The sequence below is a fragment of the Nelumbo nucifera genome, chromosome 5 (genome assembly GCF_055504915.1).
Source record: "Nelumbo nucifera cultivar China Antique chromosome 5, China Antique-T2T, whole genome shotgun sequence".
NCBI lineage: Eukaryota > Viridiplantae > Streptophyta > Magnoliopsida > Proteales > Nelumbonaceae > Nelumbo > Nelumbo nucifera.
The window spans coordinates 34,405,738-34,424,626 of record NC_142653.1 but is presented as its reverse complement, the minus strand read 5'-3'; the positions used below and the strand labels follow the sequence as shown (position 1 = coordinate 34,424,626).

The window sequence follows — 18,889 nt, the reverse complement described above, 5'->3', positions numbered from 1 at the left end:
AAGAGATTAGCAAAATGGAAAATGAACTACATCTCTTTAGGGGGTATAATCACTTTAATTAAGTCAACACTAGAAAACTTGCTAGTGAATTTCTTATCTACCTTCAAATTGTCTATAAAGATTGTAGACCAGATTAAAAAAATAATGAGAGATTTTCTTTGGGAACCTAGTGATTCTAAAAATGACCACCAGGTAAAGTGGGAAGTGGTGTCTAGAAAGAAAGACAAAGGGGGGTTAGGGATCGGAAATATCAGATTAAGAAACACAACATTGTTACATAAATGATTGTGGAGATATCCTAAGGAGCAAGAAAGTTTATGACATAAGGTGATAAGAAGTATTCATGGATTGGTAGAAAATGGATGGGATGTTGGTATCGACCTTAGGACTTCTCACTCTTCTCTGGGGAAAGACACTATTGGTGTCATGCCCGTTTTCTCACCTTTCATCAGGTATGATGCTTGCTTGGGTAACAAGGTACTTTCGGAGGGAGGACACTTGGATAGATTCCAGATCATCTATTCCCTCTCTTTGAAACATTTCAAGTTATTTCTTCTTTTTGTGTCTAAGGATTCTTGGTATCTGGGGCTAAGGAGAGGTTTGAGCAACCCAGAAGTGGGATTGGCAAATGAACTTTTTTCTCTTCTCAACTCAATTTTTTTGGACCAATCTTGTCCTAATAGTAGAATTTGGACTGAAACCTCTTCAGGTTGTTTCTCTTGTTCTACCTTTTTCAATGCTTTGGTGCTCCCTACTAGCTTGGTTAGCTCCTTTCCTATTAAAGAAGTTTGGAGTGCTTTGGTACCTCCAAAGGTAAGGGCTTTTTGTTGGGAAATGGTTCTCCAAAAAATTAATACTTTGGAAGTGCTTCAAAGAAAAAGACCAAATTGGTGCTTGTCCCCACGTCTATAGCTTTTGCTTGAGGAATGGTGAGACGGTGAATCACCTATTAATATCTTGCCCTTTTGTTGCTATTATATAGAATGGTTCTCTTCTCTCTTTGATTGCAAGTGAAATCCTCCCTCAAGTGTAGCGGATCTCTTTGACCCTAGCTTCTTCTGACATCCAAAGAAGAGGGGAAGGGTGATGTGGAGAACACGAGGGTAGCTATCCTGTGGGCAGTTTGGAAAGAGAGAAACAACAAGATTTTCCAAGGGAAAGAAAAATCAGTTCCCGAACTTATAGAAGAGATCACCATCAAGGCCATACATTGGTTGAAAACTCTAGACTTGCTAAGGATGTCTTTGTAGATGACTTAACTAGAGGTTGGAGTATAATAGCAAGGTCTTCCATTCCATCCTCTACCATATAAACAGTTTGGTCCCCTCCTTTGCAGTGTTTTGTGAAACTAAGCTTTGATTGCAGCTTTGTTGGAAACCCTGGACTCTCTGGAATTGGGGGTGTGTTTAGAGATGCGGGAGGAAGAATCCTAGCTATGTACTCTAGTGCAATAGGATTAGGGGACTTGCTTAAAGCAGAAGTAATGGCCCTCCTCTAGGGGCTCAAATTAGCTAAGCAGTTAGGCTTTCAACAGCTAAAAGTGGAGGGAAACTCATGGTAGTAGGATGGTTGCAAACAAATAATTTGGCAACGTGGTTCCTTAGACAACCTGTAAGGGAATTATTGAACCTCACAAGGGAGCTGGGTGCACATGTTATTTGGACTAGGAGGTCAACAAATGCTTTAGCTAACATTCTAGCAAAGCAAGGAGTGAATCGGGAGTCTTTGTTTTGGGTTGTGTTGTAATTTGATTTTATGTTCAGGGGTAACCTTATATTTCTATAGGTGGCAGTTGAATTTCTGTTTTTAAGCTAATGAACGTTACCGTTTCCTATCAAAAAAAATTGAAAACAAAAGCTTCAACTCTCCTACCATACCTATCAACTTGAAAATTCTATTTATCTGGTCAAAATCCAGTGTCTTTCAACTAAATATGAGGCCATCAAAATTTTTGAATGATATATATATAAATGCATGATCAATTTGTTGACAGAGATATGAAACTTCCACAGATGTGCATAAGTGCATTGTTAAAAGTCTGTTATTCTTTAAGTTTAGTACCGTAGGGGTACTATTGTATTTTCCACATCTTTTATTTTATGTTGTGTCACCCTAGTATAAATACAAAAAAGCTGGCGCCGCCAACATCTTTTTTGACTCTCAATCTCTCTTCTCTCTTCTCTCTTCTCTCTTCTCTCTTCTCTCTTCTCTCTTCCTTTATCCTTCTCTTCTGGATAACATGGTATCAGAGTGGGACTGTCAGATCTGAAAGGAGAGATCGAGCAAGCTTCTTTTATGTCTTCTCCCTTCACTAGCTACAGTTTGGTTTATTGAAGATCCAGAATATTTTTTCTTCTGCATCAGACTGAAGTACCCTCTCTCCCTTCCTCCTTTTTTCTTTTTTTGGTCATGTGCCAAGACAGAACCTGTAGTAGGTTCACTTGTTTGATGTGAAGTGATCAGCACCTCTTTCTTCCCTCTTTTGTGGGATCGGCTGATCCCTGTGATGGACTGTAGGTCGGTGATGACCTTTATATGCTGCGACAGCAGCCTTATAATGGATTTGTAAGTCAGGGGATGACCTGTATATGCTACGACAGCAGCCATATCTGATTTGTAGGTCAAGAGATGACCTGTATGTGCTGCGACAGCAGCCATATCTGATTTTGTAGGCCCATGATAACCTGTTAGCGCTGTAACAGCGACTATTTTTTGTTTGAAGAACTGAGTTTCAAAAAGGAAAAGGAGGGGAGTGGTTGTCTCTAGTCTCCTGGTGCAAAAGGTTTTTTTTGGGGGTGTTAGACTGCTCTTTTTAAGGTTTTTTGTGCTCACTTTGAGTATAACCTGAAGCTGTGATTATGAGTGGTGAAGATTCTGCCACATCTGGTGTTTCCTCAATGCAAAATGGAATGAATGGGGGTATGGATTTATCCTTCCCTATGGCTGTCATACCCCTGGATGGGTTAAATTGTTTAGAATGGTTGAAGGGAATCAGGTTATACATTACTGCAAGGGGAAAGACAGGATATATAAATGGGAGAATTAAAGAACCTAATTCTGGGAGTGCTGAGTTTGACAGATGGAACTAGGAAAATACCATGGTTATGTCCTAACTTTTAGTGTCTATGCAACCTCAGGTGAGAAGGAACTTTATGTGAGCTGAAACGGCCTATGAGATTTGGGAACAGGAAAAATCAACCTATTCTGAACTACATCACTATGAAAAAATCTATCAGTTACAGGTAGAATCATCCACTTGTAAATAGGGGAGAAGAATCTTTCTGTATACTATTCAGACTTGACTTCCATCTAGAAGGAGTTAGATCACTATCAGAGTGTGGACTGGAAGTGTGATGAAGATGCAAAAGCATACAAGAAATTTGTTTCCCGACAAAGAGTATTTGCATTTCTGCATGGCTTGAACCCTGTGTTTGAATCCATCAGAGTCCATATCCTAGGCAGCAAGGATCTTCCATCTGTCCAGGAGGTTTATGCATTAGTACAGTTAGAGGAAAGTAGAAGAAATTTAATGAATAGTTCTGGAGGGGATGCAATTGTGTTGGCAACAAAAGGGAATGTCACTACAGGTGGGGGAAATCTCTTCAAGAAAGGGGGACTTTCAAAAAAGGGTGGATGACAAAGACAAACTATGGTGCACCCATTGCCAGAAACCCCAACACACCCGTGATACATGCTAGGATCTTCATGGAAAGCCAAAATGGGCTTATGAATTAACTAAGAAGCAAGGTCCGGATTTGAATAAGAAGTCAGGATAGCAAGGTCCAAGAAAGCCCACTATAGCAGACATGGCTACTCAGGAGAATCAGCCCCCAACTACTACTGTGACTCAGACACATACCTCTGGTTCTGACCCAAGGGAGAATATTATTAATTCCTACCGTGACCATTTAAAACTCTATGATAGAGCAATTCGTCAGATGGATCCTCCTCCTCCCTCAACTTCATTTGCGTCTACATCAGGTAATTCTACCACAGCTTTCCATGTATCGTCTCATTCCCCTGACTCTCCTTGGATAATTGACTATGGAGCGTCAAAACATATGACTGGTAAGTCCACTTATTTTCATACCTATCACCTCCTCTCTGGAAGAGACAAGGTGAGACTAGCTGATGGTTCATACTCTACCATAGCTGGTCAAGGAACCGTTTCTCTTCCCTTTGGCCTCACCCTATCTAATGTTTTACATGTTCCAAAATTCTCTATCAGTAGTATCACTAATTCTTTAAACTACTCAGTGACCTTTTTCCCTTCTTATTGTGTGATTTAGGATTTGGCCTCAGGGAAGACGATTGGTAGAAGACATATGGTGGATGGGCTCTACATACTGGAGAATAAGGCTAGTCTTATAGTCACAAAGTATAAAGTCAGTCTAGTAAGAGTCAAGTCTATTTATGGCACAGTCGTCTTGGTCATTTATCTTTTGAGTCTTTAAAAATGGTGTTTCCAGAGTTGTTTAAGTCAGTGTCAGTGTCAGAGTTTACATGTCAAACTTATCAATTGAGTAAGCATTATAGAACTCATTTTCCTTCAAAGAATAATAAATCTGAATTTCCTTTCCATATTGTTCATTCTGATGTTTGGGGCCCTGTTACTTTACCATCTGAGAGTGGCTACAAGTATTTTATTACCTTTATTGATGATTACTCCAGATACACATGGGTGTATCCCATGCGAACCAGGAATGAAGTACTAAAAATTATCCAAGATTTCCACCGAATGATCTTCACCCAATTTCAAACTGAAATCCAAGTTTTTCAATCCGATAATGCCAAAGAATATTTTCATAATGATCTCATGGAGTTCTTCACTTTACGTGGATCATTTCACCATAGCTCATGTGCTCGAACACCACAACAAAATGGTGTTGCTGAGAGAAAGAACTAACACCTTCTTGAAGTGGCCCAGGGGTTACTAATTCATATGAATGTCCCAAAACATTTTTGGCTTGAGGTTGTCCTTTGTGCTACTTATCTCATTAATTGTATGCCCTTTCGCTGATTAGAGTGCAAAGCCCAACATCAGCTTCTTTTTCCTAAGGCTCCTCTTCTTTTTATTCCTCCTCGTGTGTTTGGTTGTTGTTTTATTCAAAACCTGTCACCCACCCGTGGAAAATTGGATCCTCGTATTATTCCTTGCATATTCTTGAGGTACCCCATCACTCAAAAGGGATACTGGTGCTTTGATCCCGTCTCTCGGAGGTATTGATGTCTCTTTTTTTTAGAGTGAGCCTTTCTTCCCTGTTTCTCCTTAGGAGGAGTATAGGAATGAGGAAAAACTGGTTCAACTCCCTCCTCTTCCTAATCCTCCTCCCTTTTGTGTTTTCTTTCATCACAAAAGCTAGCCATGTTCGAGAGTTGTGGAGTACCTAGAAGTTGTACCACCAATGCCATCAAACTCTCCGGGGGTGGATCCTACCCAACCAGGTACCTTGGTTCCCATTGATGTTCCTGACCCTATTGCCATTGATACCTCTATTGTTGATGACCTTGACCTTCCTATTGCTCACCGGAAGGGTGTTTAAGTCTTGCACCACTAAACATCCCATTTCCCATTTTGTTTCCTATGAGAACATTTCACCTCTTCCTTTCGGGCCTTCCTTTCTTCCATTGACAGTGTTCCCATTCCTAAGAATGTGGCAGAAGCTCTTTTGGTGCCTGAATGAACAGATGCTATGAAGGAATAGATTAATGCTTTGTATAAAAATGGCACATGGAAATTGGTAGATCTTCCTGAGGGAAAGGAACTAGTTGGATGTAAATGGGTTTTCACAGTAAAACATAAGGTTAATGGCACAGTGGAGCAGTATAAAGCTCGTTTAGTGGCAAAAGGGTTTACACAAGTGTATGGAGTGGATTATGCAGAAACTTTTGCACCTGTTGCTAAGATGAACTCCATTAGAATCCTTTTCTCTTTAGCTACTAATCTTGATTGGGACCTTCTTCAACTAGATATCAAGAATGCCTTTCTAAATGGTGACCTTGAAAAGGAAGTGTACATGGCACAACCCCCTGATTTCCGAGCTCAAGGTAACGAACAGAAAGTGTGCAGGTTAAAAAAAATCATTATATGGCCTGAAACAATCACCGAAAGCCTGGTTCAACAGGTTTCATGTAGTTGTTCATCAAAGAGGATACAAACAGTGTCAATCTGATCACACATTATTTGTGAAAAGAGGGGAAGGAAAAATTGCAGCCCTGATAGTATATGTTGATGATATAATTACCACTAGTGATTGGAAAAATGAAATTCAAAAGTTGAAGAAATTTCTTGCTACCCAGTTTGAAGTGAAAGATTTAGGTCATTTAAGGTACTTCCTTGGGATTGAAGTTGCCCGCTCAAAAAAGGGTATCTTCATTTCCTAGAGAAAGTATATCCTAGATCTGCTCCAAGATACAAGAAAATTGGGAGTGAAGCCTGTTGATTCTCCTATTGATCCTAATCACAAATTAAGTGACTATCAATGTGAATTCATCAAGGATGTGAAACAATTTCAGAGACTTGTAGGAAGATTGTTATATCTTTCTATAACCCGACCAGACATTGCTTATGCGGTGGGTGTTCTTAGCTAATCCTGTGCTGCATGATAGAACTAAACAAATCGAAGTCAACAAACATTTTATCAGAGAAAAGGTTGTCACAGGGAAAGTGTGTACTCCATCTATCAGTTCTGAAGACCAACTGAAGGGGGAGTGTTAAAAGTTTGTTATTCTTTAAGTTTAGTATCACAGGGGTACTATTTGTATTTTCCACATCTTTTACTTTATGTTGTGTCGCCCTAGTATAAATACAAAAAAGTTGGCGCCGCCAGCATCTTTTTTGACTCTCAATCTCTCTTCCCTGCTCTCTCTTCTCTCTTCCTTTCTCCTTCTCTTCTGGATAACATGCATATTACTTTCTTACAAGCATAAGTTATTAATTTTCAATAAGGTATCAGATTAGATGATCAGACATTCATCAGAGACCTATATATGGAACTTCCACAGATGTGCATAAGTGCATATTACTTTCTCACAAGCATAAGTTATTGATTTTCAATAGGGTATCAAATTAGATGGTCAGACATTCAGCAGAGACCTAGATATGGAACTTCCACAGATGTGCATAAGTGCATATTACATTCTCACAAGTGTAAGTTATTGATTTTCAATAAGGTATCAAATTAGATGACTAGAGATTCAACAGGGACCTAGGCTATTTTCCTAGCCCTGAGATGATGGTGATGAAGGACTGCTCTTCTATAATGATAGCATGGCTCCAAAGTTTTAAAAGATAGTCAATGGAGACTCACACATTTAATGTGAAAGGTTCAAAATATAGAAGCTAATTTAGAATCTCATTCCCATTAATGCCAAAGGCAGCTAATTCCTTCTCCAATGCCTTTGGACAAAAGTGCAACCTCTAGTTCAAATTATTACATGACCCTCATCTTTCCATGCATTTCAGCTTTAGTTCTTGAAGGCTGTGGCTTGGTTAGCCAAGACCCAGCTGTCAGTCTAGGCCTACCCTTTTTGGATCAGTAGGCCTACTACCTAGGCAATTCCTTGTTCTCTAACCAACAAATATTTTTACCAGTAACTGATCAAAGAAGTTTTATTAATAATGAGAGAAGATGAATTTAATACAACCAAAAGATAGCCAAATAACCCTCCTATGACTTTTTCATTATGTCTCTAGTTTGATTTAGAATTTAGATACACTCAAGCATAAAAATGGTTATATGGGTTTAGGCAATCTGAGATTACAAACTGTATATGTACATATACTGAATATTTCTTTCTTAGGTGGCATTTGAAGATTAATATTGAAGATTTATTAAAAAAATAGATTAAAATTGAAGATTTTCTATCAGATGTATATTGTGAATGGTGCAATGCTATGCTCATGATAGATGAAATTCTTCCTGACTAATTGGTACTATAATAATACCATAAAAGTTTATTTAGTAAGTTCTTTCACCATTTGATTGAATTTTTCTGTTTCTGTTTCCCTTATTTTCCAACATTGGAGACAATATTTCACAGATTCAACTTAGCAATGTTTTTTATCAATAACCAAAAGATTCCATTAAAATTAGGAATAAATACAAATTTACAATCCAGAAACTTAGAAATGAGTTTCAAAAGCAAATTTGCAAAATAATGCCATGCTATCTGGTTATGGCACCTTCTCTTACATAACATTGGATGTCTCCTATTTCCATTTTTCTGGAATGAAAACCATGATGTACGTATATCACCTGAATGCTGGACCTGGAAAATGTTCTTAATACATCAAGAATGAGAGACTAAATGACATTGAAGAACATCTTGCCAAATTCTTTGAGAGATAAGGTCTACAGTGGTAATCCTTATCCAAGGAGGAATACACAAAAATCTTACATTTATCTGGATACAAGTGATTTTAACTATATATTTCATTCTTCTCTTATAATATTCTGAGGTTGAATGCAAATTCATTGATAGGATATGATAATGTTGCACTCAACTCTCAACTTTAAATCGAACCAAAGCACATAGGTCTCCCTGTTATATTCAAATTCAAATTAGACAAAAATTTGGCCATCAGAAAATCAAACTAATGAGTAGTACCTCCAAGGATCGGATATGGAAGACAGGTCGCTTTTCTGGGTCCTTTGCCATAGCAAGAAGTTTTTGATGTAACAAAACATCTTCCACTCTATCCATATTCACATCGAGTGCATATCTAAAACACAAAGAACATACATGACAATAAGTCTCCCCATCAAAAACTCGAGGGTCCTTCCAACAGTAATTCAAAGAACCAACAAGAAGGATAATGGAAAACATAATAGAAGCATCTATATCGAATGACCCAAAAAAGAAACAACAACCCCAAGACCAATTTAAATCAAGAAAACACACTAGAAAGTGTAAGTTCACTTTTTTTCCCGTTCAAACCAGTGTCACTACTTCATACATCAGTCGACACATTGCCTAGCTTTTCCATATCATCCGGATTCTGAAACTCTAAACAAAAACAGTCCCAAAAAGTAACAAGGAGCAACAAATTCCAATCTCCACCAACTCAAAACCAGTACAGTACAGAATGAAGAACTGCACCTTAAGTGCAAAATTCAAAGTCAACCCAGAGCTCAAATCACTAAACAAAACAAACTAAACTGAATCAAAACACTAAAGATGTGATGTAAATGACTGATACCTAGAAGGCAAGCGATTAAAATGAGCATCCAACAGCTCACGAAACTCGGGATTACACGTCGCTTCCTCGTTCCCGCACTCCATCAAGCGGTTATACACATCCGTCCTTACATCATACCCACTGAAACCCCCGAAACTACTACGCTGAGGCGAAGAGCTCTCCCCAACCCCTTCAATAAGCTCCATATCTCTTATCACTTTCTCCCTCTGTTTCTTCAGATCAAACTAAAACAACCCCCTCATCACCAAAAGCAGAATCACAACAGCAAAATTTAACAAAAGCTGAAGAAATCGATTCTGAATATTATTTTCACCGAAAAAAGGATTTAAAAGAAAGAGATGGAAACAGAGAAATGAAGATCAGAAGTCGGTCAGCGACACCCACAAAGGATCTTTGACGGTTGAGAGAATCTAGAAAGGAGAGATTAGATATTTCCACAAAGGTCCAAGGCTAAATTCGTCTTCCACCACTGTAGCTCACAGAAGCTCAAACAGAATGTCTAAAAGAATGTCAGTTCTCAGAGGAGAGAGGAGAAAGCTAGATAGAGAGGAGATTAGACAGGTTGGTTCATGGATGCATCTACAGTAGCCTGAAAGAATGGCGTCCCAATTTTTTTATTTATTTTCACTTTGTCGTTTCGAATTTTAATTTTTCTAAACCGTTTTTCGAAATGAAACTACAAAAAGTGGAGTGGATAGGGTTCTGAGTTATGGATAAACTGGGTCAAGTACCATATAAGGGAATCAGTGGCTCTGAAAAAAGCCCTTGAATTTTGTTAAAATTGCCGTGAAGGACAAGGACTGATTTTGAATTTTGAAACTTTTAATATTTCGTGGCCGTACGAAGAAAAGGAATTCTTTAACGGGATATCGGCTGTCACAATACTTTAAACGTTAAAAAGGGCAGAACGCCGTTCCTTCCGCACGGTCTGGAGCGGAAAACGGAGGGGGCTTTATTGGAGTAGGTGACGTTGCTCGCGCCACACGCGGTCTGGTGGGGTTCACGTTGAACGCGTTGCGTTTCTAGAGGCACGCGCTGGCCTAAGATCCAGGACCCAGGACCCAGGACCCATCACCCAATGGGATAGTAAAAGGAATGAATAGGGATGCAACGGATCAGGTCGGGTTCAAATCAGGGTGTATTTGAATCCGATCTGATACTGTTCATATGGGATCTAATAGAATTTAATTTGAATTCGAATCTTATTGGTAAATTGGATCTTTGAATCTGATTCAATTCGACTTGTTTTCTTTACAAATTAATAAATTATTAAAAGAAAATTTAAATATATTAATTGAAATAATGTAAAAACAAAAATATAAGTATTTTTAATTATTTTCATTATATATATACATGTTTTTTATTAAAAAAATAAATAATATACCAAATTTATAAAATATATTTATAGTTAAATAAATAACATATATATTTATTATATATTTATATTTATAAATATATAATATATATCGGATCGAATCTTATCAGATCAAATAGGGGTGATCCGAATCCAATCTGATTTCTGATCGGATCCTATTATCCGTTCCGATTTGAACAAGGGGGTGATCCGAACTCCACTAAATAGTATCGGATCAAATCATATGATCCGATCCATTTGCACCCCTAGGAAAGAATCACCCGACATGAGTGATGAAATGACAAAATTGTAATACTAAAGAATATGAAACTTCCACCATGGAAGTAAATTATGAGAGGAACAAATTGTATATGAATCTTGTAAGTGTCTAGACTATTTGATATATAATAGACTGGATGGTGTTCAACAAATTTAGGTATCATCTTACAACAAATAAATAGTTCCTTCTAGTTTTGGATCACCAATTGTGATCACAAATATCTATCATTCAGGTGACAAATATATTATTTACACTATCAAATTATTGTAAAACCCAACAAACCACAAGGTTTTATACGATTCTTACAACTACACAAACCATCCGATATGGTGGAGATTGGATGTGTTTTATAGACTTAGAAACCATATGGCATTACATAGGTCAAATGGTTGCTTACAATTTTAAATCATCAATTATAATTACAATAATTAATTACATAGGTTATCTAACACATTCAAATTCCTTTAAAACCAAAGAAACCACATGGTTGCATATGATTCTTATAGGTATACAAGCCATCTGATATGGAGAAGACCGAATAGTGTACTAAGCTTAAAACCCATCCGACATTGAAAAGACTGGATAATTGTTTGCAATTTCGGAACGTCATTTATAGTTACAAACATCTATCCCCCCAATGATTTGGTTGTAGTTACATTATCGAATGCACCTAGAACCCAATAAACCACAAGGGTCTGTATGATTCTCAAAAGTGTATAGACCATCTGTTATAGTGGAAACTGAATGGTGTTTTACAAAATTACAAACCATTCGGCATTACATAAGCCGGATGGTGTTTCACAATATTAATCCAATGAGAAAGGAAGCTCTATCTTCCTCAATCGTTTAAGATAAGCAGCATACGCCTTCACGAACTCGTGAGGTGAAACATGCTTCACCATTCTAGCAGTCTTCATGACTACAACATGTAGAGTTGTGAGATAGTGATGAACTTTTAGGGGTTTTACTCTCTAAGACATGTTTCGATGAGATGGGATGGAATAGGCCCCATGGTAGCTAAGGTAATCTTTTTGTTCACAAATCACTTGATTTGATGGAAACCTTTTACCTAGGAAAAATAGAAACTCTTTCACTTGGAACCATAATACAGTGGGGATCGTATAAAGAGAGGTTCATCAAGAATTAGACATTTAGACATTTTAGATTTTTTTTGTTTTATTTATTATTATTTACTTATGCTGAATTTGGAAGGAGTGTAAATACAAATTTGTACGGTGTAAAATCTTGTATTTTGTATATATTTGCACTTTACATATTTCTATTTGTACTCTTATCAAACTTAGCCTTAAAGAAAAAAATTTATATTCATTTTTAGTGTTGTTAGGGAAGGATGGATATAAAAGTCTTTCATGAGTTTTTTGAGTTTGGCTCATGAAAAGTTCAATTTAATTTGATTTAAATCGAGTTTTGAGCTAAACTCAAGTTCAATATATAAGTCAATTTGTAATTGAAGCTAGCCTAATTGAGCTTAGATTTTATATGTATAATTTTTAATTTTTTATATGTAGCTTATTTCAAATAAATGAGCTTTTAGTGAAGTCAAATTTGAGTTCATGTTTTTTTGTTGAGTTTAAATAGCTAGATATTCGATTAAACTTTGTTCAAATCCATCCATAAATGTGGCCTATGCATTCCTTCAAATGAATGCCATATTGGCCCCTCATTAGATGCACTATCTTTTTATCTTTGTAAATAAGATTGTCCAAAAGTATATTTTAGTACCTTTGTTCATTAAATAATGAAGAAAAGATAAAGTCATTCCGGTGGGATGCGATATAACCTAAACAAAAGATAAGGCAAATATTGCTTTATAGAGTAGTGAAGGTTGTATTTTCTTATTTGTTACATGGAGATTTCTTGAAAGCAAATAAAGTGAAGACTTTGAGAGCATGGCACCCAATTGCACACCGAAAAATGGAAGAACAAGTATTGGACAAACAATTTCACTAAACACTTTGCATAATCTTAGAGCATAAAAGAGAAAGTATCTGGCAATCCCCTCTTTTTTTAGAGTGATCAAGATTAAATGTGATGTAGGGACAATTACCACAAATAATCTCTCTTTTGATCTAATTTGTATAGCTTATCAAGGTGTTTTCTTATTGTCTTCAAGTGGTATTTTTTGCTTCTAGAAATGGAATTCTTGAAAAGGAGCTTATGACAATATTCAAAGCTGTTTTGCTTGATGCATAGCTGGAACAAAAGTGATTATCGAATCTCACTTTCTTATTGTTGTCTCTGCTTTAAATGGAAATAGGACCTCCTTCCATAATACCAATTAAACAGTTCAATTTCACATCTTCTATGCTGAAATCTTGTGGATTATTCCTATCCCATGTCGAAATCATAATATTTCATTCATAAGATGAAATTAGGCTCTTTCTTGCCATGGTAATTATAGTAGTTTTTTAATTAATTCTTTTATAAAAATATATTTCTAATTAAAGGGTTTCCAAAACAAAATGACTTTTTTGGCCACACAATGAAGAAATCTTGAGCCAAAACAAGGATCAAATCCCGCTGCCACCAGGGGTTGGGGGGTTAAGGGAAAGGGGATGGGCTACCTCATGTTGTGTAGACCCATGAAGCAAAAAAAAAAAATGAAGAAATCTTGAGCCAAAACTAGGACATTCAAAGCAAGTAATGTGGAAATACGGAGTGAAACCTAGGCTACATTTAACCATTGTAAGATCTCTATCCCATTGAGATTTGAGACATGATCACATGAAACTATTTGATTGTAATTTCCTACATAGTGAAACTAAGGGGTGTTTATTAGGCCATGTTTGGTTCACTGCTCTAGGTCTTATTTTTTTAATTCTTGCTCATTATAGGCAATAACATTAGAGTGTTTGATTACAAAATTCTCGCGCATGGGCCACATTCTTTTTAGAACAAAAATCAGCTCATAGCACAAAAAACGAGGTAGCCTGCAACATGAAAAATAATCATGTGCCATCTTGTTCATTTTCATTCTTTGAGGAAACTCTTCCTACAAAACTATTGCCATAGATATTTACTAGCAAACTACCATGGAAACTCACCTCGACAAACATTGGCTACCGGTAGGGGTGCCAATGGACCGGTTTTGGATTGGATTAATCCAATCTAACCCAAAACCTTATCAAATCGGATTTGGGCGGTCTATATAATTATTGAATTGAGCCAATCCAAAATAAATTGGTTTGTATTCTTATCGATCTGAATCGAATCTAAACCAAATTCCCAATAATCCGATCATGAGGCCAAACCCTTGTCCAATTTGAAACTGATCAAAATTGAAGCCGACATAAAAGCACTTTTATGAAAATACTTTTGCAAAAACACTTTTATAAAAGTACTTTTACACAAAATCACTTTTATAAAAGAACTTTAATAAAAGTATCTTTATGAAAGCACTTTTACAAAAGTACTTTAATAAAAGAACTTTTATGTAAGTATTTTTAAAAAAGCACTTTCCGGAATTACTTTTATGAAAGTACTTTTGTAAAAGCACTTGTAAAAAAGTACTTTTACAAAAGCACTTATACGAGAGTACTTTTATCAAAGTACTTTTATGAAAGCACTTTTTATTCATTCACTTTGGATTGGATTGGACCCAATTCGATCCGTTTGCATTTTAATTGGACTGGATTGAATCACAACAAGTGTTGTTTTTTTATATATTTTCTGGACTTCTCATGTTATTTTGGTATTTGATTCAATTTGGATTGGATTAGGTCCAATGCAGTCCATTTGCATTTTATTTGGACTGTATTGGATTTGGTTTGTATGGATTTGGAGACCTAGGCTAGCAGTTTATGAATACTGGCCAGTCTGAAAAGAATTCATTTTTAGAAAAAGTGTTTAGTTCATAGCAATATTTTCTCATTCTGCTTATTTTTATCCATTCTTTTCCATTTTAAAATTTAATCTTGGGTAAGAATGAAAAAGAATGAGAGTTGAACCAAACATGGCCTAAGGAGCCCACAACCTCCTCAAAAACTTATACTAAGGCCACATTCGCTTACTGGTATCTAGTAAGGCAAGGCCAAATGCCTAAGCCTAAAGGCGATGCTAGAGAAAAAGGCCTGGCCTCATTAACCTCAAACCCTACTAGTAAGGCTTAGGCCATGTGTTGTTTGAGGCTTACACCTTTGGCCTTTTGGCCTCTTAATGTTAAGGGCTTGAGCGTCAAGAATTTGGCACACTAATGTTGAACGAAAGTTTATAGAAGGGTAAAATAAAAATTTAAGGCAAAAAATAATAACTTATTTTGTGTTGGTATATTGCACAAATAAATAAATACATATAAAAATAGTTTGCTTTGTTGTTTACATTCTTTATTTTCATGCTTTGCTCTTACCTACTTTCCCATGAATTGGGATATGCTCCTCAAGAGCGCCTCACAACCAGATCTCACCTTGTATTAGGAACATCTCCCCATGAATAATAAATATAAGTATGGGAGATGTTCCCGATGTACAGCCAGGACATGCTATGAAGTCGGTATGGGAGATGTTCCCGATGTACAGCCAGGACATGCTATGAAGTCGGTATGGGAGATGTTCCCTATGAGGAGCAAATCCAGATTCAGACTCCTTTCCCATTTATCCCATTGTTGATAATATATATATTTTTAAAGCACATGCATCACATAGATGGTTACTATTCGCTTATGAATACAAATGCAAAAAATAAAAATAAAAAAATAAAGAAAAAAGAAACAAGAATACTTTGCTTTTAAAAATTATTACTACATATCCTTATCTGAACAATTAGATATTTATATGGTATTTAGATTTTAGGGGAAAACCCTATATTGATAAGATTTGAATTTATGTCTAGTATATTAAACAATCGATATAACATCTTAATTTTATGTTTTTTGCTTGAGGCATAGGCCTTAAAATGCCTTGAGGCTTACACCTCACCCTTATGATACCCAATTGCCTCACTCTCGTAGAGGGTGAATAAGTGAAAGCATGAAAAACAATAGCACCAAAGTTTTTCGGATAATTTTTGTTCAGGAATCACTTGTCCAAATAAGCGTATTACCCAGGTATAGAAAAATGAACGAGACCTAAATATGAATTAGTCATATTTAGGTTTTTATCTTCAAATTTTATGTAGCGGCCCTTGTGTTCAAGTTGAAAAGGTTTTAAATGTTGTTAGACACATTTTATAATGTGATTGTAGGAATTAGTCATGCAGTTCATGTTTTTGGACTTATTTTAAAATCCAGGTTGAAGACGTTCTTATGTGTTCATTAAATATGAATCAGATGGTTTGTAATTGATAACAAGAGCAAAAAATAAAAAATAAAATACGAATTATAAATTTTAAATTATAGTGATCTGGATCTGTTATCAATGTTGCTTAGGCCAAATCAATGATTGTGGTGTTCTTGGATTTGTCGGTTTTATTGATTAAGTTTTATGAACATAGTTGTCTGCTCCTATAGTGATTACATTACCAATGAAATTATGGGCATTTTTTTAGGTAAAGTTGCACTTAAAGCACAGGATAATAGTTGTGCTCAAAGGTACATCCTCCTTGTTTTAGTTGCTCAGGTTCCATTTGTCCATTTGGGTCTAGGTGGATTTAGAATCAAGGGTGTAAATGAATTGAATCAGGCAATATCTGAATTCAAATTCAATTAAATATTCGAATATTTGATTCGATTCGAATTCAACCAGTTAATTATTTTAGATAATTAATAAATATATAAAATAAATATTTTATTTGTATAAAATATATACATATATAAATTATTCATAAAATTTAATTAAATATATTATATAAAACATTTAAATATTTTATTTATTATATATAAGAATTAAATAATCGATCAAATTTGGATATTTATCGAATCAAATCAGGTTATATCTGAATTCGATCAATTACAATATTCAAATTACTCGAATTCGATTTGATTATGTCAAATCTTGAATTTGAAATCGGATTTTCAAATACCATTGACACCCCTATGTGAAATATTTCATAAAATATTAGGATTCAGCTATTTGAGCATTCTTTTATTGGGTGTTGTAATATACTAATATTTGAAGAAGCACCAAAAGGAAATAAAAAGAAAAAGGCCAGCCACTTCCATGCTTTGCTATAGTTCAATTTCCTCTTAGAGGGCTAGTCATTTCAAATTCCAATTCCATGGAATCGGGGCAGATTCAAAAGTAAAATCCATTCTGTTCCCATATCCAAACACAACCTAAATGATAGGCTTTTTTAATGAGCTTGCTTTGTAAAATAGAAGATAATGTGCCCATGGTTTCCCTTCTCATGTTCTTTTTTTTTTTTCTTTTTTGGTAGAACACTTCTTTCACCCCTTTCTTTCCCGCCATCCCTCTCACTACTCTTTTTCTTCTTTATTTCCATTTATTTTTACCAAGAGTAAAAAAGGAATGACCAACAAATTCTCAGGCTCTTTGCAAGCTTTAATACCAATAGTAAGATGAAAGGAACAAGGAGTCAAAGTTGAAAAAGCTGACCTTTAAGGTTAATAAGAAGAAAGTTAAACCTCTACTCAACCTCTACCCCATCCCTAGTGTCAGGCAGGTTTAGGGCAATACCCACTCCCTGTTAGGGATGGCGAATCCTCAATTTTCCCCACCTTGTTCTCAATGTTGGGCGAGTTCAGATTAAGGCACCCACTCCACATTAAGGATGGTGAATTCTTGATTTTTCCCCACTTCATCCTCAGTGTCAGGCGGCTCAAGGCAAGGCACCCACTCCCTGTTAACCCAATGTTCATTTTGATAACAAAAATGATCAAATGGATATAATGGGTATCAATCACAAGATAAATTTCTAAAAGTACACTAAATTGTCTTTAATTTTCAAAAATATAATTTTATGAAAATTTTGAAAAATTTATTACATTTGTGTAATTTTAAAAATTTATTCAAATTTATTTTTGAATTGTTGTTAAATAATTTATTTTCTTTTTAAATGGTTTATTGACATAATTAAACTAATTTATCTTATATTTTCTAATATAAACTAATCAATAATTTCCTTTTTTCAATATTATACTAATTTATCTTAATAATTTGCATAATTATTGGTTCAAATTAAAGTTTCCATTTTCCATACTTATTTACCTTTAAGAATTTTCAATAGTTTACAATGAAAATTACATAATTTTTCAATAGTTTTCCAAAATCTATCAAGTGTAATAAATTTTCCTAAAATTTAGAAAATATTCCAATAATTTTTAATAATTATTTAATGCATTTTAAATAAACTTTAAAAAAATTACATCTTTTAATTTCCAAAATTTTATTTTACAAAAATGTAGTTTTATGAAAATTTTGAAAAATTTATTACATTTGTGTAATTATGGAGATTTATTAAAAAATATTTTAAATTGTTATTAAATATTTATTTTTATTAGGTAGTTTACTAACAAAATTATACTAATTTATCTTTTATTTTCCAATATAAATTAATTAATAATTTCATTTTCCAACATTATAATATTTTATTCCCCCATCTACATTTGGTTATTAACTATAATAATAGCAATAATTGAAATTGTATACTTTTTGATAATTGTTAAGTATAATCCTCAATTTTATATAAATTAGTTAAAGAGTTTTCAATTTCTACAAAATGTTGTTAATTAACATGAAAATAACAGTATTTACCCAATATGCTTTGAAAAGTCATGAAGAGTTAATTAATAACAATATTTATTAATTTTTGGTAAATTACTAACCATACTAATAAGAATATTTAATTTTTGGTAATTTACTAACTCTACTTACTAACTTTTGGGGATAACACTATTTAACTATTTATTAATTAATATGAATATTTTAATGAGAGAGAGTGGATATAGATTGGGGGAGAGATTTTAGGAATTAATTGGGGAATGGGGAATAAGGGTAGACGAGAGAACTTAGGAGAGAGATTTTAGGAATATTTTTAGGTAGTTGGTTCGGGAATGGTGGCGTGGCTTAATGGGAGTGGTGGGAAGGAGAGAGAGAGAGAGAGAGACTCAAGGAGAATGGAGGGTGGGGGTGATGGAGCA

General features: G+C 35.1%; 1 protein-coding gene across 4 annotated transcripts in view; it reads right to left on the bottom strand.

Moving 5' to 3' along the window:
* Positions 1–9,818, bottom strand: part of LOC104600147 (serine/threonine-protein kinase STY46-like) — a 67,819-nt gene extending 58,001 nt beyond the window's left edge. Inside the window, exons 1-2 of one of the 4 annotated variants that reach the window (XM_088887703.1) lie at positions 9,203–9,818; positions 8,611–8,725 (exon numbers count right to left, since the gene is read on the bottom strand). In XM_088887703.1, coding sequence (XP_088743829.1) covers positions 8,611–8,725; positions 9,203–9,387 — 300 coding nt within the window. In that variant the 5' untranslated portion in view covers positions 9,388–9,818. Of the gene's footprint in view, positions 1–8,610; positions 8,726–9,202 lie in introns of those variants that run through there. The other 3 variants (XM_088887702.1, XM_088887701.1, XM_088887704.1) reach the window with 3 other exon arrangements.
* Positions 9,819–18,889: the final 9,071 nt, after the last annotated feature.